Here is a 27,193-nt window from a genome sequence, read left to right on the forward strand (position 1 = left end):
AGCGAGTCATAGGAAGGTATCTGGAGGAATATTTTAGCCTACAAAGGCAAAAAACTAACGCTAGGAACCAACCGGAGAAGGTAGGAGGGTCAAACCGGAGGAGGCAAGCGGGTGCTAGGCTAAAAGCTAACCCAGCAGACCTTCTACAATCTCTTCTGCTAGGGATCTGCAAACATTTCCAAAAATGCAGCAACACAAGCCAGTAAGAATCAGAAATAATGTTATAACAATGTTCTTGCTACAGTTCTAGGCTAGGCTAGGCTAGGCTCTTGTGGGCTGTGGTAGTGATGTAAACAAGCCAATAAAAGCAACGTTTATTATATATTTCTTCCCACAAGCTCACTATAAAATGAAAATCTGCATGTTTCATTCTGAGACTACATAACAGGGTTGTAAATAGGCTTGTAAAACTGTATCTGACCATTCACACAAGTCCCACACTTATTATTTATACATCAAATAATAATTGGCAAAACTTTGGGCAAAACTTTTGCAGCATAGCTAAAAGCAGTAGTAAGAGCCAAAATCCTGAAATCCTGAAAGCATAATATTTGCCTGTTCTGTTTTTTTTGTTTGTTTTTTTTTTCAGATAATAACAGCATGTTGAACATTGATTCAGTCATTTAACATTCATTGATGCGGTCATATTTTATATTGTTCGATATAGGCCTCCAAGTTTACACATGCATTAAATGTTCAATTCTACAGACTGGACCAAATGACACATTTTAATGTAATTATACTGCATTTAGTATTCTAAACATTAAAGGAATAAATCAGTGAAAAATTCTAAATCAACCTTATTGGTCACTGACCAATTTTATACACGCCTTATAATACTCAAAAATAGCCTGTGGCCAGTGCAGTATAATGTAATATCATACTTTCATGAGGTTAAAAGGTTGTAATACGCTTACATAGGCACTCAAGCACACTATTCTGGCTGTCTTGACCCAAGATCAAGTAGGTTTTGGGTAAGAGGGGAAATTGTGCTGTCCACTCCTACAGACTGACCGACTAGACGGACTCAAAGCAGCAGCTGCTGTTATTGAAGGCCATCTCTGACATTTGCACACCAGTGGCTTGCCGGGCCACCAGCGTCAGGTTTCTTTGTGTGTGAAAAAGACCAGAGGCAAATCTCAGGATCTCGGGGAGGGAACTGCCTCAGGTTCTCTGCTGATTTAGCCATTTTCACTACAGGAAGCAATCAGCAGAACTGGTTTACTCTCTCTCTCTCACACACGCACACAATCACAAATAATCACCAAGTTCACCTCACAATACTTAAATGCCTCAACAAGAACGGGCAAGCCACTCATTTTACAAGTTCCAGAAAAGTGAAGTAAATAAAAGGTGCTATGAAGGGTTCTTTAAGTGATGCCATAGAAGAACCTGCCACCATTTGTGTGGGTCGAAGTACCAAAAACCATCGAAATTTATTTCTGGCACAGAAAAATCTTGCATCTCCATTTTTCACATTTTAACCTCATGCTGTTCTTTTATATTGTCATAGTTTCACCATAAACCAACAGAAATGCTCCAAAATGACTTGGTATCCAATCATTTTACAAGGACTTGCAGTAAGTGTCATGTAAACAGCACAGTCCAGCTGATTAAGAAATCTGATAAAGAGAACCGACTATCCATGGCGTTTATATTACGTCTTACTCTGTGAGATTATTGGCTGGCAGCAAAGTAGACATCCTATTGCTGCCTGACATATGTAGGTGCAGAGTTTACCATGATCTGATTACTCAGCTGCATGCAAATGTGTTAATCGGATTACTGAGTAAATCTGATGTTCTGCAGTTACCGGATTATTATGGAGATACAAGGTTTTTGTGTGGTTAACAGCAACTCAAAAACCAACCTTAAACAGGCTGTTTTCTGTACTCTGTACCAGTATACCCACTCTAAGACATATTCAAGATACAAGGACAAAAGTATTGGGACACCTGCTCATTCATTGTTTGAAGGCTCTCTAGTAGATTGTGGAGCATTGATTGAAATCAGCAATAGGAGCTGTACTTACTATCCCACCTCATCCGTAAGTGTATTGGATGGAGCACCAGCCATCATTCCAGAGAACACAGTTCCACTGCTCCACAGCTCAATGCCCCTCTAGCCCACACCTGGCATTTGTTTTCCTAGATAGTCCTGAAAATGCAACATTCCTGAAAGGTGAGTGTGAAGACATCCACCACTCCCTGCCTCACTAATGTCACTACTGATCTTCCCACCTATGACATGTCTGAACCACGTTCGTCTTGCAGAAGAGCTGACGTGACATCAGACATTTTCCTCACTGACGGAAAATCCACAGTTAGTTAATTATGGGAACTAGGAGACGGCTGAACAGTGCCAGCGCAGGTACTGTGATCTGCTGGCACTGGGACTTGGCTCAGGAGGTGAACTCGTTTGGATGGGGTTACAGAGAAAGGGAAAGTGAGAATGAGAGAGAGAAAAAAAAAATGGGGGGAGATATGCATGCCCAGGGAACGAGAGGTGGAGTTAGGGAGGGGGCAGACGAGTGAAAGGCCTGGCTGTTCTCCGGCTGTGATCCCTAAATGGGGCATGAAGAACACCGGCGCAGTCACAATGAAAGGTTTTCGTGAAAGGGAGAGGGAGACTGAAAACAAAGAGAAGGAAAGAAAACAAGAGCTGCGTCACATTTTAAACCGGAACAGAGAAAGGAGGAGGAAGGCCGGGCCTTCATCACAACATAGCAAATAGCCAACAAGTCACAGTCTCTACTCTTCTGGGAAGGCTTTACTCTAGATATTAGAGCATTGGCATTGTGGATTTGACTGCAATCCGCCACAAAAGCACTAGCGAGGTCAGGTACCAAGGTCTCAAGTTCGGGAGCCCTAGCACAACTCCAAGAGACCCCAAAAAGGAACTGGATGATGCCACCTTTTGCTCTCAAAAGTGCCTCAAATCTTCACGGCATGGATTCCTCATTGGTATAACCATTCCTTTGAGATTCTGGTCCATGTTGGCATGACTGGATCACAGAATTCCTGCCACATCCCAAAAGGTGTTATAATGGATTCAGATCCGGCCAACAGAAACGTTCAAGAGACCAGTTTAAGACCAGTGTTGCTTTGTAACATGGTGCACCATCATGCTGGAAGAAGATGTTAGAAGATGGGAAAACTGTGGCCATAAACATGGTCAGCTACAATATTCAAAAAGGCAGTGGCATTCAAGCGATGAATGACTGGTATTAACTGGCCCACAGATTCAGGCTGTTAGTGCCAAATTCTGACCCTACAATCGGCAAGTTTCAGCAAAAACCCAGATTCATCAGCCTTCAACAGTCTTGGCTTTCTGTTCTTGGCTGATGTGGTCTTCTGCTGTCGTAAACCGTCCACCTTAAGGCTGGACATGTCGTAGCGCATTCTGGGATGCTTTGCCGCTCACCACAGTCGTACAAAGTGGTTAATTGAGTTACTGTAGCCTTTCTGTCAGCTCCAACCAGTCTGGCCATTCTCTGCTGAGGTGTTTATATCTGCAGGACTGCTGCTCACTGGATGGGTTTTCCTAACTACACCTTTCTGGGAAAACACATACATACACACACGTTATTAAAGTTGTCTCAGTCATTAAAAATGGCTTTGTTTCAATAACACTTCTGATCCCAGTCTCCAGAGATCATTACCCAATAGAAAATAGCAGCCTTTTCTCTCACCACCACCTCAGGGGCAAAAACAGCACACTATGTATCAAACTGCCTGCTTTGACTAACACTGCAGGCCACAGCACGTCTACTGCCTCCCTCCTGTTTCCGGCATCCCTGTCCCTTTCATTTGCTCACGTAAAAATCTCACTTCTCCAGTCTGTTTCCACGGGACTGCCAAAATCAGTTATATTAATATCCGAGTTACTATATATATCTCACACACATCTTTCCTTATTTTAGTTTTTTGCCATTGTTTGAACCCTGTAGCAGCACTGTTCAACCAGCGTAACCAACTGTGGATGAACAGACCTATATAAATATGCTCCAAATTGCTTGGAATAAACTCTTATTTCTTAAAACATCCAATCAGAATTAAGAAGAACTGAATTTTCGGTCACCATTTTGGAGATGCATGTTTTTCATTGGACAGCCATGGTCTAAGTCAGATTATTGATTATTAGAGAGTTCATCCCATCTCAACATCCTCGTCAACCTGTTACAGATCTGCTTCCAACACTGGTCTGCAACTGGACTTTACTGGAACAGGTTTAGGATTCGTTTTCGGTTTAGGGAAGGATTAGAACCAGGGCTGGGATTAGTGCGAATTAAGGTGAATCCTCTGAACGGGAAGAGTCATATGAAGTCTACTTTCTGAAACATCAACGGTGCATCTACTTAGTGTACGAGAAATTCACCCCAACGTTGTAACGCCATGCCTCACTGGTACATTGTTGTGGTCACTGATACTCTGTTAAGTGTTTATTAACCATCTACACGGGACCAAAAACCTCAGAGAAAGACCAGTCCCCAGTTTTGCAGTTTTCCAGAACCGATTAATTTGACGTCGCACTGTTTCCTTCAGAAGTATCAGTTGAGTGAAGCCAGTTAAACCACTTTCTACTCCAGAGGAATGAAACCGATATCAAAATAAGATCTCCTAATAACACCTCGTTTCTGAACATTGGCTCCACCAAAACAACTCTTGAATCTTCTCATTGTGAACAAAATATGGTCTGAGATTGCTTTACTAACTCAAATCAGCCCAGTGTGAATCATATTCACATAAAAACGTAAACAAAAAGTGCAAGATCATCATAATTTGCTTTCTATAGCTTTCTTCAACATCTGACAAGACATCTGTCAGAGTTTTAGAGACATCAGATCTTCCACAGGTGGTCTTTCATTGGGGTAACACCTAACCTAGATCTCTCAGGGCAGAGAAGAAGAAAAAAAAGTTGGTTTCAAGAAAGAGGTTTGCTTTTTGACCACATTTAAGGTGATTTTAGGATTACTTTAGGAGACCACTGCAGCAAGAGTACAATATGAAGGCACTAAATTACTAGTCTTGGACAAATTCCTCTTCTCCAACAGGCCCTCTCTACCGACGTCCATCGTCCCGCAGTAATTATAGCTAGCTACGTTTCAAGTAACTGCATTTTTTCCATATTTAGACCCAAAAAATGTCCAAATATAGGAATAAAATAGCCAATATTCAGTCAAAAACAGTCTAAAATTGAGAAAATATGCTAGTTTAAGCGTTAAATATCGAGTTAAACAGCGTTAGCACACGCGTCGCCCAGAGAAGTGGGGTTTCTGCCGTTATGGTTGCTATAGTGAAACCGCCGTTGTTTACAAAACGCGTGCACGTGGGGTTAAGAAAGCGGTAAAGGCGCGAAACCCGCGGTTTTCCTCACCTTTCGCCATGTTTACACCACATTCAAGCCGCCCTGCTCCATCTTCTGAGGAAAAGTCCCACGTGTTACTCTCTTACAGCGCGCCTGGAGCTTCCCAAATGAATGAATTTCAGTTGAGGTTTTTCAACTTTTCCGGAAAGTTCTCCAGCAGCTTCCTTCGCCATCATTTCAATGAGGTAAAGTAGAAGATCTTACCTGTGAGAGACCTCAGCCGTGTTCAGCTCTTCACCAGAAGTTGTAGCTTGCTAACTTTCTCCACAGACAGCGTGTGGAAACTAAGTGCCCCTTGGCGCCTCCTAGAACAGTGTGTGCTAACCCAATGTTCCCCTCCACCCCCAAACGAAGACACCGCCCTCAGGCCCCCATTTAAACGACGTCAGCTGCCCTCGGGGTAGGTGGAGGTCGTGGGGAGTGGTGACCCAACTTTTTACCATAAACTGGAGAAGTAAATGTCTTGAATCTTCACTACAAAGGAACGCAGGGATTCAGTTGCGTACAAAACTTCAACACCAGTAACTTCACACCAGCCTAATATGGCGGAGCCGCCACACAAATACCTGTATCTCCAGTTTTGGCATTTGAGGTTGGCGTAATGGGAATCTGGCAGGTGTTCTGTACATTGTGACAATGTGTACATTCATGATAAATGGACCAACAGAAGTGCTCCAAAAATCTGTTACGTTGACTTCCATTGAAAGTTAAGAAGGGGTTGTCTCCTTCCCTGTCAAGTTGGCATTTTGGAGATACAAGTTTTTAGCTTGACAGCACTGATATGCACTTACATTTTAATTCACCCTGACTGATTTCCATTGTTCCAAAGTAAACTCAACGTATTACAGTTCACAGTTAATGGCAGAAGAGAGAATTGATGACCCTGGATGACCCTGGATGACCAGGCTTTCTTTTTAATTGCTTAGTATTGGCAATTTGGGGCCTTTTTTTTTTTACATATACAGAGATTTTAGATTTAGCCACCTTCAGGGGTCTTGTAGAGTGATTTTGCCTCATAAGCTGATGGTCCTCAATGCAATTCCAGTGGATTTGGCACCAAATTCCAAATATTGCACTGTACATTTTGTTTATGGGCATTGGAAAATATGTACGTGGTTGGTGTGGCGCAACAGATAAAACCACTAACTGCCAGTGAGCTATTACACCATATGGGAGATCAGGGTTCGATTCCCAGTCTGGGTGACCGTATGCTGCGCTACACCAATCAGAGTCCCTGGGCAAGACTCCTAACACTACATTGGCCCACCTGTGTAATACGAGTCACCTTGCAAGTCGCTCTGGATTAGAGCAACTTACAAGTATACTCAACGTATTACAGTTTACAGTTAATGGCAGAAGGGATGACCAGGCTTTCTTTTCAATTGCTTAGTATTGGCAACTTGGGGCCTTTTTTTACATATACAGAGATTTTAGATTTAGCCACCTTCAGGGGTCTTGTAGAGTGATTTTGCCTCATAAGCTGATGGTCCTCAATGCAATTCCAGTGGATTTGTCACCAAATTCCAAATATTAGAATATAAGAGCATCAGCTAAATGCAGTAAATGCATGAGCCCGGAATTCCACTTCAGTGTGTATCTGTATTCACGACCACTTTAATCCCCTTAAGTTGTGAGGACACGGCCACCACAGCCAAAAATGAATGATTGAGTTTAGAAAATGATTGCGTTCAGTCAGAATGTGAAGTAATTCATGCTCTCTTGGCTGTGTGTGACCGGCTGAAAGCAAATTCCGTCAAGTGACGAACTGGAACAGTTTTTCGGTAATAAATAAACAGTGTCCACTCTGGTCAGTCCATCTGCATAATTCACTTCTGACCAACGGGGCAGTCAGAAGTCTTTGTCCCAGTCCGAGTCGTCTACTGGTGATAAATCTGCGTGGTTCTCGCAGCTGGTGCTGTCTACCCCTCGGTCCAGAAGACTGTGGACCTGCAATGAGAGAAAACAGCAGGTTGACTCTTGCAGGTGATGCAAGAGACAACCAACTCATGGTGTTGAAAAAAAAACCCCAACAATTTCAAAACACACCAGAAGGAATATTAAATGAGCCCTTGAAACTGTATTTTCCTCTGAATAATTGAATAATAAGAGATCAGTACATAGAAGTGCACTGAAAATCCAGCATAACCAAAACAGAGCTGTAAAATCGGCCAAAACCTATTTTTTCTGTTTTTTTAATTATTATTATTTTTATTATTATTTATTATTTGTTATTATTGTGTCTTATACATTATATAGAAATGATACAATGTGTGCATGCCTTGGTTTATCATATATCAAGCATTAAAAGAGAAACTCTAATGGGCTCAGCAGTCTAATGTGCTGCCACTATGGCCTGGGGGTTCAAATCCCGAGCCATGCCACTTTGTCATCAGCCGACAGAGTCAGAGAGAGCACAACTGGCCATGCTCTCTCTAGGTGTGTAGATGGCGCTCTCTCCTCTCATCACTCTTAAAGCAATGTTGGGTGGCACCCTCCACCCAATGTCGGGACCATTGTACGTGGAGAACATGTATAGGTTGGGTAATTAGTCATTTAAATTGGTGAAAATGAGAAATAAAACAAAATAAAACCAAAAATTAATGAATAAATAAAAGAACGTTGAAATTGATGGCGATGATTTCTGATGTCAACACAGCTGATCCTTACGTTTGGTACTATTGGTGGAGAATGCGAGCCTTCCCGTAAGGCCAGCCAATCAAATCCATCCAACCACCTGTTTGAGAGATTATGAATCGTAAACAGACACATTTCAACATTCAGTCCACACAGTGCAAAGACCTCAGTGCTACAACATGAGAACGTAGACATATTATGTGCATAGAAATATCAGAGATTATATCTCCAACATGAAAGAAGGGCTCGTTTTCCTCCCCACTCGGAGAGCTCACTTGTGTGCGCGGATGTCCTTGACCCCGTTCTTCTGGCCCAGTCTCTCAGAGGGGTTCTCTCTGGAAATGGGTGACAAATGGCAGCGAGATCAGACACACAGACCCTCATAAAAAAGTAGAGCACGGCTATTCTCAGAGACGAGGCGCTGGCTGTATGTGTACATGTGCTGGAGAGATGAATACAGCTTGTTTTTGTCTGTACGTGAATGGCTATTGGGATACACTGACACACTGACTTGTAGTCCATTAGCTAAGCTAGCTTTGCATAGTGCTGCTGGATCTACAGTTGGCGATAAAATAGAGGCTATCTATCTTCCCGGTATACTTTTGTGCTTATGGATAATAGTATATTGTACAGTGTAAGAAACTTAATATACAAACCTATTTGAGATAACTGAACAGACTTTGGACAATAGATATATGTATCAATATATGTTTTGATGTCTTGGCTGACTGATCATAACTGGGATAATTGTGTTAATTAGATTTTCATTGCCAAGCTGTGGGTAGAGAAAGGAGAGACCAGCACCATCTGCTATATTTGAATATCTGAATCATCATTCATTTTTCTACCAGGATTTTAAAAAATTATTTAAATGTTTCTGAAACGTTTAACTTGTGCCACCAAACAGTGAATCAGGCGAGTCAATCAGCCAAAACAAGTTGGAGCTATGAGGCTAACGTCAGTAGTTAGTTACCCAAACTGTTTCCGTCAATATATGACCACACTCTTCTCTCAGTCTGCTCAAACATCCTGAGATGCATCCATCTGCAGAGCTGCAGAGCCAGCCGCAATTCTAAACCTTCTAAGGCGTGCCAGTGTTTAAGACGTGCGCCACCTAGTGGCATGCAGTTCAAAGGGAATGCTGTGGTTTCAGGTTAAAGATGCTGGAGCTGTGTAAAAGGCAAACCTACAACGGTCTGTTGAAGATACTGCTATAGCTTTCATAGAAATTGCCCAAATACCAGTGCTTCTGTGTTTAAGTGTAATGAAATCAAAAGTCTTAATTCCCAACTTTCAGTTTTGTAGTATCAAAGATGCTATAAAGGACATTAGAAATTAAGTCATAAAGGTTGCCAATAAGGACCTTGGTATTTAAGGGAATCTCAGGTGTTGTTTCTACCTGTTGTGAATAATTTCTAATACAGATAAGCTTTTTTATATAAAAGCTATTAACAACCACAAAAAGTTGATTTGTTAAGAGTAAAAGTGCTGACATTGATACTGAAGTGAGTTTGTACACCAAATGATTTAATATTGAATAATCCCAACAGCTGCATAAAGACTTACTGTTTCCAGACAGTTTTAATCCATTGGTCTATCATTTACAAGTACAGCTTGTCTCCTTATAATATTTTATTCAGAAGTATTTACAAGTATAATGTGTACTCATGCTTATTTACTTGGATTACTATAAGCAAATTCTCTATGAAATATCTACAAAAATGGCTTGATAAAGGCATCCTTTATGTAACTGCTGCGCTTTTTAATTTAAGGTGGATCAGAAAACGCAGAAAAAAATGTTCACTAAATGTAAGAGAGCGCTAAATGTGCTACCGTACACCTAATAAAAACAACAGACGTCTTAGTTAGGTTGGGTAGTTTAGCAGGCTTTGGTAAGATTTCGTAAGAGTTAAACAACTTGTCTGCGTCAATGTGTTGGAATATCGTTATGGTTTTCATCATACAAAGTTTTTAAGTTTCAGTTGGTGATAGGATGTCCCGACGTGCTGATATATACTGAGGAGTTCCTCAAGGATCCATCCTTAGGTCTATTTTGTTTCCCTTATGCATGCTTCCTTTAGGAAATCTAATTTGTCATTTTATTATACCTAATCATTTTTATGCTGATGATACTCAGCATGTCTTGTGAAATGATTTTAATAAGATTTTAATAAGATCTACTGAACGTATTGTAGCTGTTAAGAAATGGATGTCCAGCAGTTTCCTTAATTTGAATGAAAGGAAAACAGAAATGCTGGTCTTAGGCCCTTACAATGTTGCTAGTGCTTTTTTTAACAATCATCATTGGTCATCCTCTAGTCCTTCATCAGTACAAAGTGCTCCTACATGAGAAGTAGAGTTCACGGCAAACTAGTGGTGGTCATGATATTGTAATATGGTGATGTATTAGAAGGCTATGTACTAGGCAAATATCACACTCTAGGTGAATGTCTATGGGTTTCCTACCCATTGTGTAAAAATAATACAATATGGTTAGTTGTCCAGTTCTACAGATGTAAAGGCCACTCTGTGATATGTTTTTTACCTGCAGAGCCTCTTGATGAAGTCTGTCGCAGTCTTGCTGATGGTGCTTGGGAACTCTACAGCATCAATTCCCTTCAAAATGGCTGCAAAGACTTTTAACTGATCCGAGCCTGAGAATGGAGAACTGGAAGGGGATGGGATGGACATGTGTCGCATTAATTGAGGTTAATTTACTGTTTAGCAGGTTCCACAGTGAGCTACAAGGGAAATGATATGACATGCTGGTCTCTGTGACTTCTGGGGGCAGGGGATCGATGGAGAGATTACGCAACTAGATAGTAAATCTCACCTGCCGCTGAGTAACTCGTACACAAACACTCCTAAAGCCCAAAAATCCGCTGGGACGCTGTGACCTCTGTGCAGGATGACCTCTGGGGCTTGATGACCCACTGACCCACAGAACGACCAGGCCCTCTGCAGAGAGCCTAGCTTCTTAGCCGAGGCAAACCCTGCCTGAGAGAGAGAGAGAGAGAGAGAGAGAGAGAGAGAGAGAGAGAGAGAGAGAGAGAGAGATTGCTTTGGCCGGATTGTACTGATTAAAGTCATGCCAATAAAGCTACTGTTATCTTTCTACTGTTTATACTACTATCTGTCCAACAAGACAGACAAATAGAGAGAGAGACAAGCAAAAAAGACAGACAAGAAAGAGAGAACGGCAAAAGAGACTAACAAGAAATAGAGACCGGCAAAATACAGACACGAGAGAGAGAGAGAGAGAGAGAGAGACCAGCAAAAGAGACAAACAAGAAAGAGAGACTGGCAAAAGAGACTAACAAGAAATAAAGACCGGCAAAATACAGACACGAGAGAGAGAGACCAGCAAAAAAGACAAACAAGAAAGAGAGACTGGCAAATGACAGACGAGAGAGAAACTGGCAAAAAAAGACAAACAAGAAAGAGAGACCAGCAAAATACAGACGAGAGAGAGAGAGAGAGAGAGAGAGAGAGAGAGACCAGCAAAAGACAGATGAGAAAGAGAGAGATGCCAGCAAAACAGAAGAGAAAAAGACCTGCAAAAGAGATGAGAGAGAGAGAGAGAGAGAGAGAGAGAGACCAGCTAAATAGCTTGTTTTGGAACGGGATTCAAACACAGATGTCAGCTTCATTACTTGTGCTTGCCTCAGAAAGAGAAGGTCAAGCACTTAAGAGTAGCCCTTTAGATCAGTCAGAGCTGTCTGTAAGATCATGAACTTTAGACTGGAACAGTTTATGGATCGGCAAATAAATGTTTGAAGCTGGACACTGCACCAGCTTGGCGTATCCTTTCTGGTCCAGCAGCACACTCTCTGGTTTGAGATCTCTGTGGAGGACGCCTCGGCTGTGGAGGAAGTTCAGGGCCTCCAGCACACACGCTGTGTAGAATCGAACCGCATGCTCATCAAATGGACCCCTAAAGGAATGGCAGATTCTCAAACATTTGGACATACAGTGTAAAATACATGCTAATGTCTGTTACAAGCTTCCACTCAGACAGAGAAGATCTTCCACAAGCTTCAAATGAACATAGTGAACATAACCAGGAGTTAGGATCACAGTTACCTCTCTTTCAGCAAGGTCCATAGATCTCCACCTAAGCAGGCCTCCATCAGCATGTAGAGGCATTTAGCATCTTTAAAAGTTTGGTACAGCCTGAGACAAGAGACACAAGCCCATGTTCTCAAACCCAGTCATTCTAACAGTCTAATTACAATTACAGCACCATTAGCGTTCTTGCAGACCATCTTGTTAAGAGATGATGGGCAGAGAGCCCTCTTTATTACAGGTCATTACACGGCATGAGTGCTGACCTGACTATGAATGGACAGTGGATGTCCATCATGATTTGTTTTTCTTGGAGGATTCGTTCTCTGTGACCTGGGCTCACAACAGCATGCTTTCTGACGATCTTCAGAGCAAACACACGGCTGCCGTCATTCTTTAGATGCACCTGAGTGGAGAGGTAGCTTTTAACATATACATATATATATATATATATATATATATATATATATATATATATATATATACGCAAACACATAACGATCAGCCATAACAATAGATCAGCAGTAGATCCTTTAAGTCCTGGATGTTGTGAGGTGGGGCCTCCATGGATTGCATCAATGAGCCTTAGGTGCCCTTGACCCTGTCACTGTCACCGGTTTACCAGTCGTCCTTTCTCAAAGCACTTTTGGTAGGTACTGACCACTGCATTTAGGTAACACCTCACAAGATCTGTCTGATGCCATCGCAGTTTGGTTGTTGTCAAACTGCTGAGCTCGGCTTGCCTATTACCTCAAGAACTGCCTGTTCACTGGTTGACAAATGTATCCATCCCTTGACAGATGCCAGTCTAGATGAAGATAATCAGAGTTTTTCAATGGTCATGGTGGTATTAATGTTATTGCTGATTGGTGTGTGTGTGTATATATATATATATATATATATATATATATATGCATATATACAGATAGTGGGTAGCCATCATAGCAGCACCCGGGGGGCATAGAGGGCAAAGGGGCCAAAACACTCTCTTTATATTAGTATATATTAGTATATTAATACACATTAATGCAAAAAGTACTGTTTTTACAGCACTGTGTTTATTACCACTTCTCTAAAGCTCAACTACTTTCTTCAGAAGAAGAAAGTTTTGCTTTTAATGTATTTATGTTTACCTGCACCTGTTCTACTGGGATCTGGAGTTTCTACAGTAAATCCTCTCTTATTGCTGAAGGAAATCCTTTAGGATTGAGAGAGCCTACTGCTGTGAGCCTAACCCTTCTACACAGTACTGTATATTGATGTGGTGCTGCTAAGAAGTGATCATAGTTTTCTGTATTTCTGCATATATATATATATATATATTTCATGTGATTTTTGCTGTTGATTTTTGTAGGACAGCAACGCTACATCAGTGTACACTATGGCCTAACCACAAGCTTACCAGCTGTGTGACGCCGTATCTTCCCTCTCCCACGTTACACAGCACCTGGACATCACTGGACGACACGTCACACAGTTCAGCCACTCCCTCCTCTGCCCTGCTGATTTCAACAGACCAGTTCCAAATTCAAATTCAGCTCAATGTGAGAAACGCAGCATGTTCTTACTGATAGTCCTAATGCCTGTCTTTTGTTTTGGTACTATGGTACTATGGGGGAATATAGGGCATGTAGTAAATGCATACCTGGCTTTTGGTTCATTGGTCCCATTCTCCCTAGTGTCTTCCAGCTCTCCTATAAACCTCATCAGAGACCTGAAAGCATGCAATTGTTTGAATGACTAAACAAAAAAGAACACATTGAGTAATTCGGCAGCATGCATGCTACTGATGAGTTGTATAATAATGCATCTTCACGCGGCTATCATACTTATATGCAGATTACAATTTATCAAAAGAAATTTACTGGTCATTACTGAGAAGTTTTTATCTGGATAAAGCGTTGCTATTTAACTTTATTTAATACATTTAAATCACATAGCAATTTCAACGATATAATATTGTTGTTGCTATGCTGGCGTATACAGCTGATACCAACTGGTAAAGCTAGCTATCCGCTATCCACTTGCTATCCGCTATCTAGCTAGTTCCTTTAGCGTGTGTTAGCTTGCTAACAAATATTAGCAACAGTTATCTACATCCTATCCCCCCTGACATGTCATTTCTCCTGACTGTTCCATTAGGTGAAATTGTCCATGTGATTAATTGCCGATAGACGATAAACATAGAGACGTACAGACGTTTGGGTGGATGTTTTAAATGTAGCACCTTCAACTACAGACGCAGGTCTTCTTCTTCTCTGGATGTGGAAGCTAGCCCACAACACGGTGTTGGAAAGCCATCATTATTTGAAGGCCCAGGAGGCACCTTACCCTGCACATGTTAGTGATTTCCTTGCTCCAGACAGGCCTGATTCATTAACAAGCTCATTAACAAGCTCTTTGATGGTTGCAAGGCGTGTGTTAAAGCAGGGAATCCACTGAAATGTGCAGAGCAGTGTGCCTCCAGGGCCAGGGCTAGGCCTGTTTGAATCTTGGGTTAGCACAGCTAGCCACTTCAGTGTCCACAGCATGAGCGTACTTTAGACTGCATTCACTTGTTATACGTTGGAAGAAAGTTGGCGTGGCAAAATGAAGTGAACATATATATATATATATATATATATATATATATATATATATATATATATATATATATATATATAATTGTGTGCATTATAATTGGGTTATTTGATCAGAACTACTTACTCTCTGTCTATGACCAGACATGTGACGTCCCCTGCAGCGACGACACTCAGAGATCTCACTACTTCTCTGCAAACACAAAGCAGGTCACAGTTTAGCCTTTAATTCAACCTCAACTAGAGCAACAGCTTTTCAGCTTAAAATCCCATATTTTCCATATTTTACCGCACTTTTTAATTTTAACCCCAGTTTTCACCCCAGTAATGTCACTGGACAGCTGAATGCGCTTGCAGGAGAACAATAACCGCCAGTTCCGTTACGTCAGCTAACGTTAGCTGTTACGACGACTGACAGACACCCACACTGGCTAGCATCACGCTGAGCGATGGGGGGGGACAGAGGGAGGGGCGCTGAGCCTTTAGGATTACCAGAAATTGAACTGGTAATCTCCAATGTTTTGAAGACAGCTGCACCATTCGGGAGTCCCTAATTGTCGCTCTTTCCCTGGCTCTCGCTGCTCAGTCGCCTGCAGGTACAAGCCTGCGGTGGCTTTCCTGTAACAGCAGGAACTCAGCAGACACTTGATTTGAGGTAGCGGAATGAGTGGCCCCTTCTGTGCCACTGATTGCCTGTGATTTGGAGGGTATTGTGTTCAGGATAAGGCACAGCACACACACACACACACACACAGACACTCAGAAACCCTCAGTTCTGCAGAGACAGCATCAGAACGCTGCAGAAAAACAGGGAAAACAATCCGGGTCCTCACAGCAGAGAGAGGATTGACAGGAACCTGGCAGTACTGTACCTATCACAGTACTTATGATTCAATATGCTGGGAAATATTGCAATACTGTAAGCTAATTATGACTATTACGATTTTTTAATATCAAATTTTAGGTAAACTTAACAGAACAGTGTGCTCTGAAGAGTACAACACTGCTCTCTAGTGGCCGGGGGTTCAAACACAACACTAAATGAACCACTGTCTGAAACCAATCTTTACATCTAGACAATCCATCCATCCATCCATCCATCCATCTACTCCTTACGAGTCTGATCAATCTGGATCCTTAGATCATTTTCCTTTTACTGTAAATGTAGCCGATCGAGCAGGACATTTGGGGCAGGTTAGCTAAATGAGGTCCTAGAGTCTAATCTAGGTGAGGGTGGGATAACGGTAAAAATTTTGACGGTATCTCCAAATTACGGCGTGTCTGATGTGTCAAATTTATAAAAATCTGAAGTTAAACCAGTTCTGTAAGACTTGTAGATACACATGAATTTTATTACTGCATAAAAAAATATCTTACTGAAGATAAATGAACTAAAAAGACATGTACGTCTAATTCCAAGAACTCGTTGGGCCTTCTCTGAACATTTAGAAGATCCTGGAGGATCCTGAAGGTACAGCAGGCTTGATCACAGTGTCACTACTCTTGCTTTATAGCATTCGTTTTGGAAATAACGATCCCATGGCTTTAAGGATACGCAGGAAAACTCTGTGTGGTGCAAGAGCAAGTGGTGTAGGTCAGTGGTCACCAATCCCGGTCCTGGAGATCTACTTTCCTGTTGAATCCAGTTCCAACCACATTCAGCCACACCTGCTCCAGCTAATCAACTTCAGAAGTCCATGACTGGCTGGGTCAGATGCTAATGCTATTAGTGGCAGGTCAGAATGTTACATGCAGGTTAGAAGAAGAGGCTGGTGGCGCCCTCTGCTGTCTGCAATGATTTCTTACCCTTTCAGAGCTCTCTCGCCAAAGCAGTCTCCTCTGGACAGGATGGACACGCACACACTCTCCTCACTGATCGAGCGCCTCTCCAACACCCTCACCTGATGGAGGTTCATGATAGCATTCAGAACATACCTTCTGAGCATACATTGCTGCGCACCAGTCAGGGACATAATAAATATAATAAATACATTAAAGAGTATTATTATTGATGTGAAGACAGTTAGAAGAACACAGGCTTAGTTGCAGACATCTCTGTGGGCTCCAGACTCCAGACAGTGTGGATTCATTTAGTTCCACCAGCAGCTCACCTGATTCACTTAATGTAGCGAATGTAGGATTAAATAAATACATTAGGGTTTTATAGATGTTTTATACAGAGAGAACTGCTTATATGCTGGTGGTGGTGCCACAAAGCGTAGAGAAGCCAGATGTAGCTAACAAGTGCCATGGACTGGTAAAAAAGAGAACTGCATTTTATGAAAAGCACACCCTACCAACTGTGAAGCAGTGGGTGGATCTATCCTGGGGTTGTGTTGCTGCCAGTGGCATTGTATTGTCAATACTGCTCAGGTGGAGGGAAGCATGGATTCCACAAAATACCTGCAAATCCTGGATGCAAATGTCAAACCTGAAGCTGAAAGGATGGAGGCTCCTACCACAGGACAATGATATGCCTACAATATGCCTACAAATCCACCATAGATTGCCCAAGGAGTGACAAGCTAAAACTTTAGGACTGGCCCTCACTGTCCCCTGAATTAAATATCATAGAAACGTGTGGCTAGATCTTATAACCTGGAATTGTGTGCAGTTAGACAAGACTACAGTCACCTCAATAGCGATACGCAATACCCATATAAATCCATTACAGTTCCCACAATACCACACAAATACCAGCAGATTACAGCTTAAGGCTTCCAGGTTGTGAAATTACCATATTTACCCTAATAGCACATTCCCACATAGCACACGTACGGAACCGTAGGCATACCGTGATGGCCGCTGCACCCTGGTCCTAAACCAAAGTGAAGTATAACCTACTGAACTGCCCTGCTTAATATTCTGAGCAGTTGTTAAATACCCAACACCACACAGAATATTAATGTCCTCCTACTTAACAGTCCCTCATAGTTTAAGCCAGGTCAAAAAACGGCGGGATGATGAATCCTACACTGTCACACTTTTTCTCCTACCTGGCCAAATGTAATGCTGCAATTTCCCCTTAATATCAGCACTGCTCCTCCTATCTACAGGCCTCATCTATGAGTGAGAGAGAAATATGGAAATATGCCTGAATTTATGAGTTATTCTTAAGTCAATTTATGAGTCTCAGGTTGCCACCATAATGCACTTTCTCATGCAAATCTAGATCCATTGCCTTCCTATAGTTAGGCAAATAAGGCTGCATGCTGAAAGCCTGCAGGAAAAAAGCACAGCCGTCAATTTGGTCCCCAATGAACCTATTAAATTCAGGCAAGACAGCTGATCCTGCTGCTGTTAGCGATACTGTCCATGTTTTACTGAAACCACAAGTCTAATCCAGATTGCTTGGAGGCCCACGATCTGATCTGTTATTTTTGTAGGAATAATATTCATGTTTGGTCGCAGTGACCCCGTTTACACCTGGTCACTTTGTGTGTCTTGAGTGTCAGGATGATATCTGGACAAGGCCAAGCCACGCTGGCTAGCATGGCTAGTTTGGGGAAAGGGAGAGCCATCCTACCCACTCAGATAGAGCGAGGATGACCTGAGCTGCCAATCTCCTGATGGTAGGGCCAACGCTTAGACAGGTAACGGTGCATTCGAACATCTGACAGTGTTGAAGGTCAGTCTGTTTCTCACCTGGCCGCGGCTCACGATGAAGAGGGCGTCTCCTGGGCAGCCGTGACGAATGATGTAGTCCCCCTCGCTGTAATGAAACTGACAGAAAAGTGTGTGTGTGTGTGTGTATCACAGACAAAGCAATACATCACATCAGGTCACAGTTACTGCCAGATATAAGAAGCAATCACCTAGCAATCACCTTAGCAACTGCCTAGAAACCACTACGCAACATTGTGGTAACTGCCTAAATTACTACAATAGCACCCATCTAGAATACCCCATATCCCACAGCAGCCACCTGGGATACCAGATCAACCACGTAGAAACACCAAAGCAACTAACTTGGATACCATAGCAACCACTCAGCAACTTTATGACAACCACCTGGGATACCATAGCAATCACTTAACAACACCATAGCAACAAAAATAGCACCCATGTGGGATACCAGAGCAACCCATTTAGCAACACCATAGCAACCACTTAGCAACACCATAGCAACCACCTAGTAACGACTTAGCAACCACTCTGCAACACCACAGCAACAACCTGGGATACAGTGGCAATCATTTCGCAACACTTTAGCAACCACTTAGCAGCATGATAGCAGCCACCTAGTAACCACTTAGCAACCTCAAAGCAACCACTTAGCAACACCATAGCAACCACCTTGCAACCACTCCGCAACCCCATAACAACCACCTGGGATACAATAGCAATCATTTTGTAACACTATAGAAACCACTTGCAAAGCCATAGCAACCACTTCTCAACACCATAGCAACCACTTCGCAACACTATAGCAACCACTTAGGATACCATAGCAACCACCTCGCAACCATCTAGCAAACACCATAGCAACCACATGGAATGCCACAGTAGCCAGCAAACTAGCAACACCATAAAAAATCCATGGAATACAATAGCAACAACAATTTAGCTATGCAACCCTTCTCAGGAAAGGCTCTTTCTAGTTGGTTAATATCATTTGTCTCAGTCTGCTGAAACACGGTGATGTAATCAAAGATCAGAAGCCGTTTTAGAGGCAGCAAAATATTCACATTTCTGTTTAACGAAAAAGGTGAATTAGAACTCAGTCTTTTACATTTCAGTCTTTGACATTTAGCAGATGCTCCCATCCAGAGACACATGCGGTTAATTTATCTGACAGAGACAGGAGTGTTAGGGATCAGGTGGGTGAATGAAACCCCACCGTACCATTTTAAATAGTAGGAATCATCTTAACATGACCAGGCACAAGAACTTCAGGCTGATTAATACACACATTCCTCTGGTGCAGTTTGACATCAGCAGATCCTCAGCAAAGCCCTGCTCTGTCCCTAATCATACCAGAGAGTCAACACTGAATCGAGCACCAGGCAGGACGTGTGCTGGTTCAGAATGAGCTCCTGCAGCTCATAAAACCTGAATCACGATTGAGACCCTTACTCCAAGAAATCTCATAATCCAAAAGTCTGATCTCAGACATGTCCAAACATGTGTCCAAATACCTGGGATACCAGATCAACCACGTAGGAACACCAAAGCAACTAACTTGGATACCATAGCAACCACTCAGCAACTTTATGACAACCACCTGGGATACCATAGCAATCACTTAACAACACCATAGCAACAGAAATAGCATCCATGTGGGATACCAGAGCAACCCATTTAGCAACACCATAACAACCACTTAGCAACACCATAGCAATCACCTAGTAACGACTTAGCAACCACTCTGCAACACCACTCAGACATGTCCAAACGTGTGTCCAAATACAAAGAATTAGGCCTTGAAGGTCCAGAGGGATCTAATCAGCTGTTTAAAGTTTATGGACACCCCTTCTAATGAAGGCCCTCAGTTACTTTAAGCTGAACCCATTGCTGACACAAATGTGTAAATACACACACACAGTTTGTCTAGTCCCTGTAGACATGAGTCTATTGGCATTTCGACTGGAATGATGGTTGGTGCTCCATCCAATACGTTTGGGATGAGTTGCGGAGTTGGGGATGAGGTGGGGTGGTGAAATAACCAACGCCCTCGCTAACACTCTTGTTGCTAAATGCAATCAAATCCTCATAGCAGTCTAGTAGAACATCTAGTAGACAGCCTTCTTCCCTGGACAGTAGAGACAGTTACTTCAACAAAAGCAGGATCAACTCTTGACTTCTTTAATACTCTTGGCTGTAAACGAAACAATGGATGAACAGGTGTCCCAATATTTTGTCCATTTCTCATTTATGGACATGCTCAACATCTCCCAAAGGACAACTGTTGTAATATCTCTTAGCCTGTGTCTCCAAAGCACGGATACATCGATACACTGCCACATCCCTTACCTCCTCCAGAGCATCCGAGACTTTAATGAGGATGTCCTCAGGAAGGGCGCAGAACACCGGCACACTGAAGAAAGATAGGAAGAAAACAAATGAGTGTGGCTCGTTTTGAGAAGATGCCTCTGCTGGTTCGGTGACCTCATTGGTCCCACTGCATAATGTTGCTCTGGCCGTATCTAAGGTTACGTCCGCACGCCAGGTAAAGTGACCCAAATCCAGTTTTCTCACCAAATAAATTTTTTTTAGGATGTTCTCAGCCTCTTTTGAATGTGACCAATATCATGTCAATGTCATTCGTCTGAAAAGTTCATGCTCCTAAACTGACGAGCAAAGTTTCACGAAGTTTCGGTTTCATCTTCTCCAGCATCACAGGAGCTATCAAGACGTTCCAGTGGTTGACAGCTGGTCTTATCACAGAGAATGCGTTTGAGATTTTTAAAACTCCTCTCCTTAAACCTCACCCTCACCAGCGCCCTCTTGTGGCCATTTCTTTAGACATTTGAACACCCCAAATATTCATGAGGTCTTCTATCACGCTATCCCTCCACTGGACACCTTCTTCACTGCTGTCTGTCGTCCAGTTTCACTTCTCCTCAGCACGTGTTGAGTTGGCTTGATGCAAAGGATGCAAGAATTTCGATCTGGAGTCACATTGCCGGGTATCGGATATTTATCAGATTTCAACAGCAAGATCGGAACCAGAAGCTGCTGTGTTACAACATTCCTTGTGAAAATCCTAATTAAATAAATTTGAACTGAATTGAATTTAATTGAATTGAATTAAATCAGACGTAGGTGTGGAACATTAGGTTCTGGCTGGTCTGTAGAGCTGTAGTGGAAAATCACCCCAGTGGGAATAGATTTTCAGTGGGAAATCTTTTACGTTTCTCCATGAATGGGTTGTTCCAAGGCCTAGCATTGTGCACGTTTCTATAGGAATGGTAGCCATGGTTATAACCTGCGGAGAACATCCAGATTCTGGGTGATTCCGAGAAGGCTACTCCTCTGCATGATTCTCTGAAACATCTGACGCTCCATCACCCACAATTTACTGCTCGTCAGGGCTGGAGAAAGAGAAAGAGAGAGAGAGAGAGAGAGAGAGAGAGAGAGATGATGATAAATGATAGTGTTAGGAGTTACATTTTCTCAGACATTTTCCACATATGGAATAACACTACCAATAGATACTCTCCAGGCATCATTTACATTTAAGGCATTTAGCAGACACTCTTCTCCAGAGCGACTTACAAAAGTGCTTTGCTATTTACCCAAGAAAAACCTCAGCTAGTTTGAATAGACTAATAATTCAAAGATACTCTAAGTTTGGACTCAGTAAGGAGACCACTCTACTATTCACCCAAGTACTCTCAGAAGAGGAGGGTCTTCAGTCTGGGTTTGAAGACAGCGAGCGTTGGACTCTGCCATTTGGACACCCAGGGGAAGATCGTTCCACCACTTTGGTGCAGGACAGAAAAAAGTCTGGACGCTCGTCTTCCGTGGATTTTAAGGGATGGCAGGTCGAGCCGAGCCGTACTTGAAGCTCAAAGGGCTCTTGGTGCGGATGGGCTTTTGACCATTGCCTTCAAGAAGTCATTTGTCAGTCTAATGCTTGGTTAATAACTGCATTAATGTCATGATAATCCGATAATATCACTTCACTATTCCTGGGGGAACTGGGGGCTTCTTTTTATCCAGAGATCCAGAATTGGGATTGAGGTGCCCCACTCTTTCTCTTCATCTGCTGAACCCAACACAGAGATTTCAAATTTCTTCCAGCTACATATCAGATCCTGCAAAGCTACTTTCCTTTATAAAGAGCTCCTCAAAGGTTCTTCACTGAAGGCAATGGTTCTATCCAGACAACTCAAAGAACCATTTAAACCTTAGTCTGGTTCAATTGTTCTGCGGATAGAAGAAAAACGTCTTGGTTGATGGTTTTTAATAACTTAACCTTTTATGAATAGATCTACACACCTCCAAAGGGTCAAAGAACCCTTTCTCAGTACTACACAGAATCCTTTTCGCGTAGAGTGTACACTTTACCACTGTACCACAGTATTACTTCAGAAGAGCTGGACTTCTTTGGATCAGTGACATCTAAGAACCACTCCAATTCCCACCTTCATGATGGCAGCAGTGCTAGATGGTTAGCACATCCTTCCTCCCTGTCACGCTCCAGCTTTTCAAACTGCTGCTAACACAACATTATTCAACAGCTGCCAGTTCTGTTACATCTGTTACATTAGCTAGCAGCTCCCATACTGGCAAGCATCACAACTGATGACCCACCAAAAACGAGTAAGGCCTAACCCTAGACACGGCTGCGTTTATTAGGGAAAAAAGGCCAAGCCCGGAATAAAATACACTATTATCTGCACATGTTAAAGGCAGCTGGACTCGACAGTGGTCCATCCAAATTACTAAAGAACCCATGATCCATGGACAGAGATATGTAGCCAGGAACGTCCAGCTCAAATCACACCGGTTTAGAAGATAAAGCCTTATAAAGTTGAGTGAATGGTCTTAGGAGTGTTTTCCACTGTTTTCAGGCTCATTTAGGAGTCTGGTTTATCCAGGTTTGCTGGCTTACCATTTAAACTGAACTTAGCATGTTGCTAAACTCTTCTGCGGATTGTAGCAATCCTTTCGTTTCTCTTTTCTTGAGCTTTGGTCAGTCGATAAAAGCATAGCTCTAAATTCCTGCTGAATCTATTTGTATGGTCAGTCACACAATAGCCGTTTCCCATTTATTTTCCAGTGGGCGTGGCTGCAGTGCCTACTGCCTAGGAGCCTCTGATGATAGGGCCAACACTTTGTGATGATTCCAAGCATATCCATCAAGGATCCACCTGGTTTCAGAAGAAGTCCTGGAGGATTCTGGAGTGGCTGTCAAAGTGGCCTGACTTGAACCCCACAGAAAGTCTTTGATGGGATTTGAAGAAGGCGGTTGCAGCAGCAAACCCAAAGGATATCAATGAACTGGAGGTCACTGCTCTTGAGGAATGGACAAAAAAATAGGAACACCGCCAGAAGCTGGTGTTTAACTATGCGTCACGTTTGCAGCAGGTCATAACAGCTAAAGGGTTCTCTAGTAAATATTAAAGACACTTGTCAATTAAACTGTATAGTCTTGCACTACAACAATAAACAAGCGTCAATCGCTTGGCTAAAGCCTTAAAGGTATAAGGCCAAAGAAAGTAAAGAAGCACTAAACAAGCTTTAATCCAAGAGGAAACTCGTTCCCCAACCCTAAGATACAAACAACCTCCATGAATAATCGATGGCTATCAGCCAGGCTTAGTCTATCAACAACTGCTATCCGATGTGAATGAGCAGGTGAAGGCAGCTCTCAGTAATAGTGCAAACACCCGAAGCTCTCCTGGCCCTCGGAGAGGAACCCCTCACGGCCCAGCTGCCCGCAGCTGACCTGTTTCCGCCACAGGTCCATTTCTGTCAAAAGGCGAGAAGGAAAAGATGAGCTGAGAATAGAGTCTTCTTCCTCTTCCTCGTCCCCCTTCCCCCACTACCTCCATCCCCTCCGTCTCCTCCTCCAGACTTCTTCTTGAATTAATAATGATACACATTAATTGAGTGTAATGACTCCAGCAGAAGAGATAACGGCGGCTCTCTCCTTCCTCCCCCCATAAGACTCGGTCTGTCTGTGTTCTCTGTGGATCTGTTCAGTGTTCAGCTAGTCTTTACATTTACTCACCAGTAATTACACTCACTCTGAAGGCCAGTGGGCCACTGGAACATCACGCAATCCATAACCTCAGATGCTGCAGGACTGACATTTCCAAATGGCAGTTTACGGTTTTTAATAATCCAAACTTCATTAAGGAAGAAGCCTGTTCAAGCTCCAAAAGCTTCAGCCCAAATGCCTTCTGTTTACACATCTGCTGCTCAACATTAGAGGCGTCAATACGACCATAGTGTTGCTCTGTACAGCAGTAGGACGTCAAAGAGATGTTTAGATTAGATAAATGTTCTAAACGTATTCTGTATTTCCCGCTATTTTTAAAACTGATTTCAGTCCGATCAGTAAAAATACATGGCAGGTGTTAACAGGCTCATTGGTACATAACCCCAATAAAAGCTTAAGTGGATCTGACTAAAATCAATATTTAAAATACCAGAGAAATGCAAGATATGTATCCTTGTCTGCATGAAAAGCCAAGACGCATTGTGATCGGATTACGATCGGATCACTCAAACCACGTTCATGTTTAATACAAGTGTAAGCAGAATGAGCTTTCTGCGGGTCTGTTTACCCCTGGCATTAACATGTGTTTGTATCTGGATCTACTTTGATCGGATTCTGTTTACACTCGTCATTAAAATGCGTCCCCAGTGTGATTAGATGAGATCAGATTATACATTCCCATGTAAAAAGCCACACCAGCACGTTACCCATTACATTCGTTTCCCTTCCTGTAAACATCCATAAGACACATTGTGATCGGATTACAATCAGATGTTTAGAGGTTGTCAATGAAGGATCTCATCCAAATGTAATACAAGTGTAAAAAGAATGGTTTTCTGTGGGTCTGATTACCCCTGGCACTAACATTAGTTTTTGGTGATCGGATCACGTTTAGATTTCACTTGCCCGAATAAAAAGCCAGGTGCAAACATTCCTGAGACACATTGTGATCGGATTATGATCAGATCACTCAAGCCACGTTCGGAGGTGGTCAGAGACGGATCTCGTCCACATTTAATACAAGTGTAAACGGAATGTGTTTTTTCTGGGATCGGATTCCTTTAGGCAAGCCGAAATACGTCTGTCGAATAATAATTACTGTTATATACTGTTATAATTACTGTGGATCTTGTCTTCTCTCTCCAATGTGGGTGAGTGATGAGAGCACTATTACACAGTTAGTTCCATGACATTTTCTGAATGGGCCGTTGCAGGACTGCCAGAACCATCTATTGTTCCACCGCGTTGTAGAAGAACCCCCACAGAACCGCCGTTCCTCAAAACTGTTCGTAGTCTCCCAGAGCAGGAGCGTTCTGATGAGAAACAGGAAGGAAAACAGAGGTGATGAACGCGCTGGTGTGGCTTTTTATATGAGAAGGTCAAATCTGATCTCACCTGGTCTGATCACACTGGGGACGCATTTCAATGACCAGTGCAAACAGAATCCAGTCAAAATAGATCCAGATACTATCCAGATACAAGCGCATGTTAATGCCTGGACATAAACTGGCTATATGAGGCTTTCTGACCTCTCTTATCGCTTAGAATCAACCCGATATTTGTTAGTCAGAATCAGAATCAGACTTTACAGTGTAGTTATTACGGACATTGGCAGACAGACATGTTGCGGGTTCCTTCTGGGGAAAGATCTTGTAGTTTGTGACCCAACCACAGTGTCCAAACCACAGCCACTAAATTCAATTCCCGATTAGAAGACAACAGATTGTGACTCTGACTGTCGGGAAGTGTGTACATGGCAATACCGGCACAACAGAACAGAGGGGGCAGCTATGGCCTAAAGGTTAGAGGAGTGGGCTCTAGCCTGATAATTTGCCACTGCTGTCGCTGTGTAAAAGGAGTGGGCGCAACGGTGAGCTTGAGAGATCATCCCCTAACACACATCTGTAACCTGAGAAATATTAGCATGTCCGTTTAGCACCAACCTCCTGTTACATCTCTAAGCTAACATGGAAGCTTGTAATTAGCAGAGCTGGAGCGCAAACGCAGCCGGACAGAACTTATTAGGTCCTGAGGTGAGGCCAGCAGACCCGGGGTTGAACACCTGGCTGGTGATAAAGCCAGCAGTGTGAAATCTTTTCAGCTGAGAAAGCTCAAATAGCAAGTTTATCGTCCGCCCAGACCTTTCGTCACCACCATTACCAGAAAGAGAGAGAAGGAGAAAGAGATAGAGAGAGAGAGCAACGCAATTTCAGCCTGTCACTCAAGCCAAGTACAGAAGCGCTGAAAGAAGGGAGGGGGAGGAGGAAGGTGTTGAGGAAATAGATTGAGAAATTTTTCGGCGAGGGACATAGGGATGGGGAAAAGAGAGAGAGGGAGAGAGGAAGAGAGAGAGAGTGGGAATTGGAAGAGGGGATGGACTACAAGATAAAAGCGTCAGACAATGAAAGTAGACCAGAGACCAACTCTGTACAGAGCGAGAGGCAGACAGGAACAGACAGATTTGGCAGCAATAATAGCATGCATTATTAAGTAGTATGCAATTTAAGTATTATGCATTATTCTGCATTTTAGCAGTATGTAGTATGCATTACATGTGGCATCATGTGCAGTAGATATGCTGTGAATTGTAGCATCTATATGTAGTATGGATGTTAAGTATGCAATATGCATTAGTATGCAGTATGTTGTAAGCACGTATTGTGCATTTTAAGTATGTAGCATGTAAGATGTATACATCTACAACTAGAATATAGTATGCATCTTAAATATGCAGTATGCATGTAATGTAGTATACAACTATAAGTAGCATGCAATATGCATTTTAGCTATGTAGTAGGTAACAATTAGTATACATCTATATGTACTATGTGTTTGAAGTATGCAGTATGCAGCATTTAAAATGTGCTGTATGTAT

The 27,193-nt window shown here is 42.5% G+C and overlaps 2 protein-coding genes across 4 annotated transcripts in view; both read right to left on the reverse strand.

Moving 5' to 3' along the window:
- Positions 1-5,691, reverse strand: part of acsl2 (acyl-CoA synthetase long chain family member 2) — a 28,287-nt gene extending 22,596 nt beyond the window's left edge. The window contains exons 1-2 of one of the 2 annotated variants that reach the window (XM_072682428.1): positions 5,572-5,691; positions 5,377-5,466 (exon numbers count right to left, since the gene is read on the reverse strand). In XM_072682428.1, coding sequence (XP_072538529.1) covers positions 5,377-5,386 — 10 coding nt within the window. In that variant the 5' untranslated portion in view covers positions 5,387-5,466; positions 5,572-5,691. The remainder of the gene's footprint in view (positions 1-5,376; positions 5,467-5,571) is intronic. The other variant, XM_072682429.1, reaches the window with a different exon arrangement.
- A 286-nt stretch (positions 5,692-5,977) lies between these two features.
- The window catches only part of prkg1l (protein kinase cGMP-dependent 1, like), a 38,715-nt gene continuing 17,499 nt past the window's right edge, over positions 5,978-27,193 (reverse strand). Inside the window, exons 6-20 of one of the 2 annotated variants that reach the window (XM_072682433.1) lie at positions 21,574-21,679; positions 20,619-20,682; positions 18,291-18,368; positions 16,452-16,546; positions 14,773-14,838; positions 13,712-13,780; positions 13,469-13,565; positions 12,333-12,472; positions 12,085-12,174; positions 11,794-11,935; positions 10,835-10,998; positions 10,547-10,669; positions 8,277-8,336; positions 8,035-8,101; positions 5,978-7,314 (exon numbers count right to left, since the gene is read on the reverse strand). In XM_072682433.1, coding sequence (XP_072538534.1) covers positions 7,216-7,314; positions 8,035-8,101; positions 8,277-8,336; positions 10,547-10,669; positions 10,835-10,998; positions 11,794-11,935; positions 12,085-12,174; positions 12,333-12,472; positions 13,469-13,565; positions 13,712-13,780; positions 14,773-14,838; positions 16,452-16,546; positions 18,291-18,368; positions 20,619-20,682; positions 21,574-21,679 — 1,460 coding nt within the window. In that variant the 3' untranslated portion in view covers positions 5,978-7,215. Of the gene's footprint in view, positions 7,315-8,034; positions 8,102-8,276; positions 8,337-10,546; positions 10,670-10,834; positions 10,999-11,793; positions 11,936-12,084; positions 12,175-12,332; positions 12,473-13,468; positions 13,569-13,711; positions 13,781-14,772; positions 14,839-16,451; positions 16,547-18,290; positions 18,369-20,618; positions 20,683-21,573; positions 21,680-27,193 lie in introns of both variants that reach the window. The other variant, XM_072682431.1, reaches the window with a different exon arrangement.

This window comes from Salminus brasiliensis, chromosome 6 (genome assembly GCF_030463535.1).
Source record: "Salminus brasiliensis chromosome 6, fSalBra1.hap2, whole genome shotgun sequence".
In the NCBI taxonomy this organism is placed as follows: domain Eukaryota; kingdom Metazoa; phylum Chordata; class Actinopteri; order Characiformes; family Bryconidae; genus Salminus; species Salminus brasiliensis.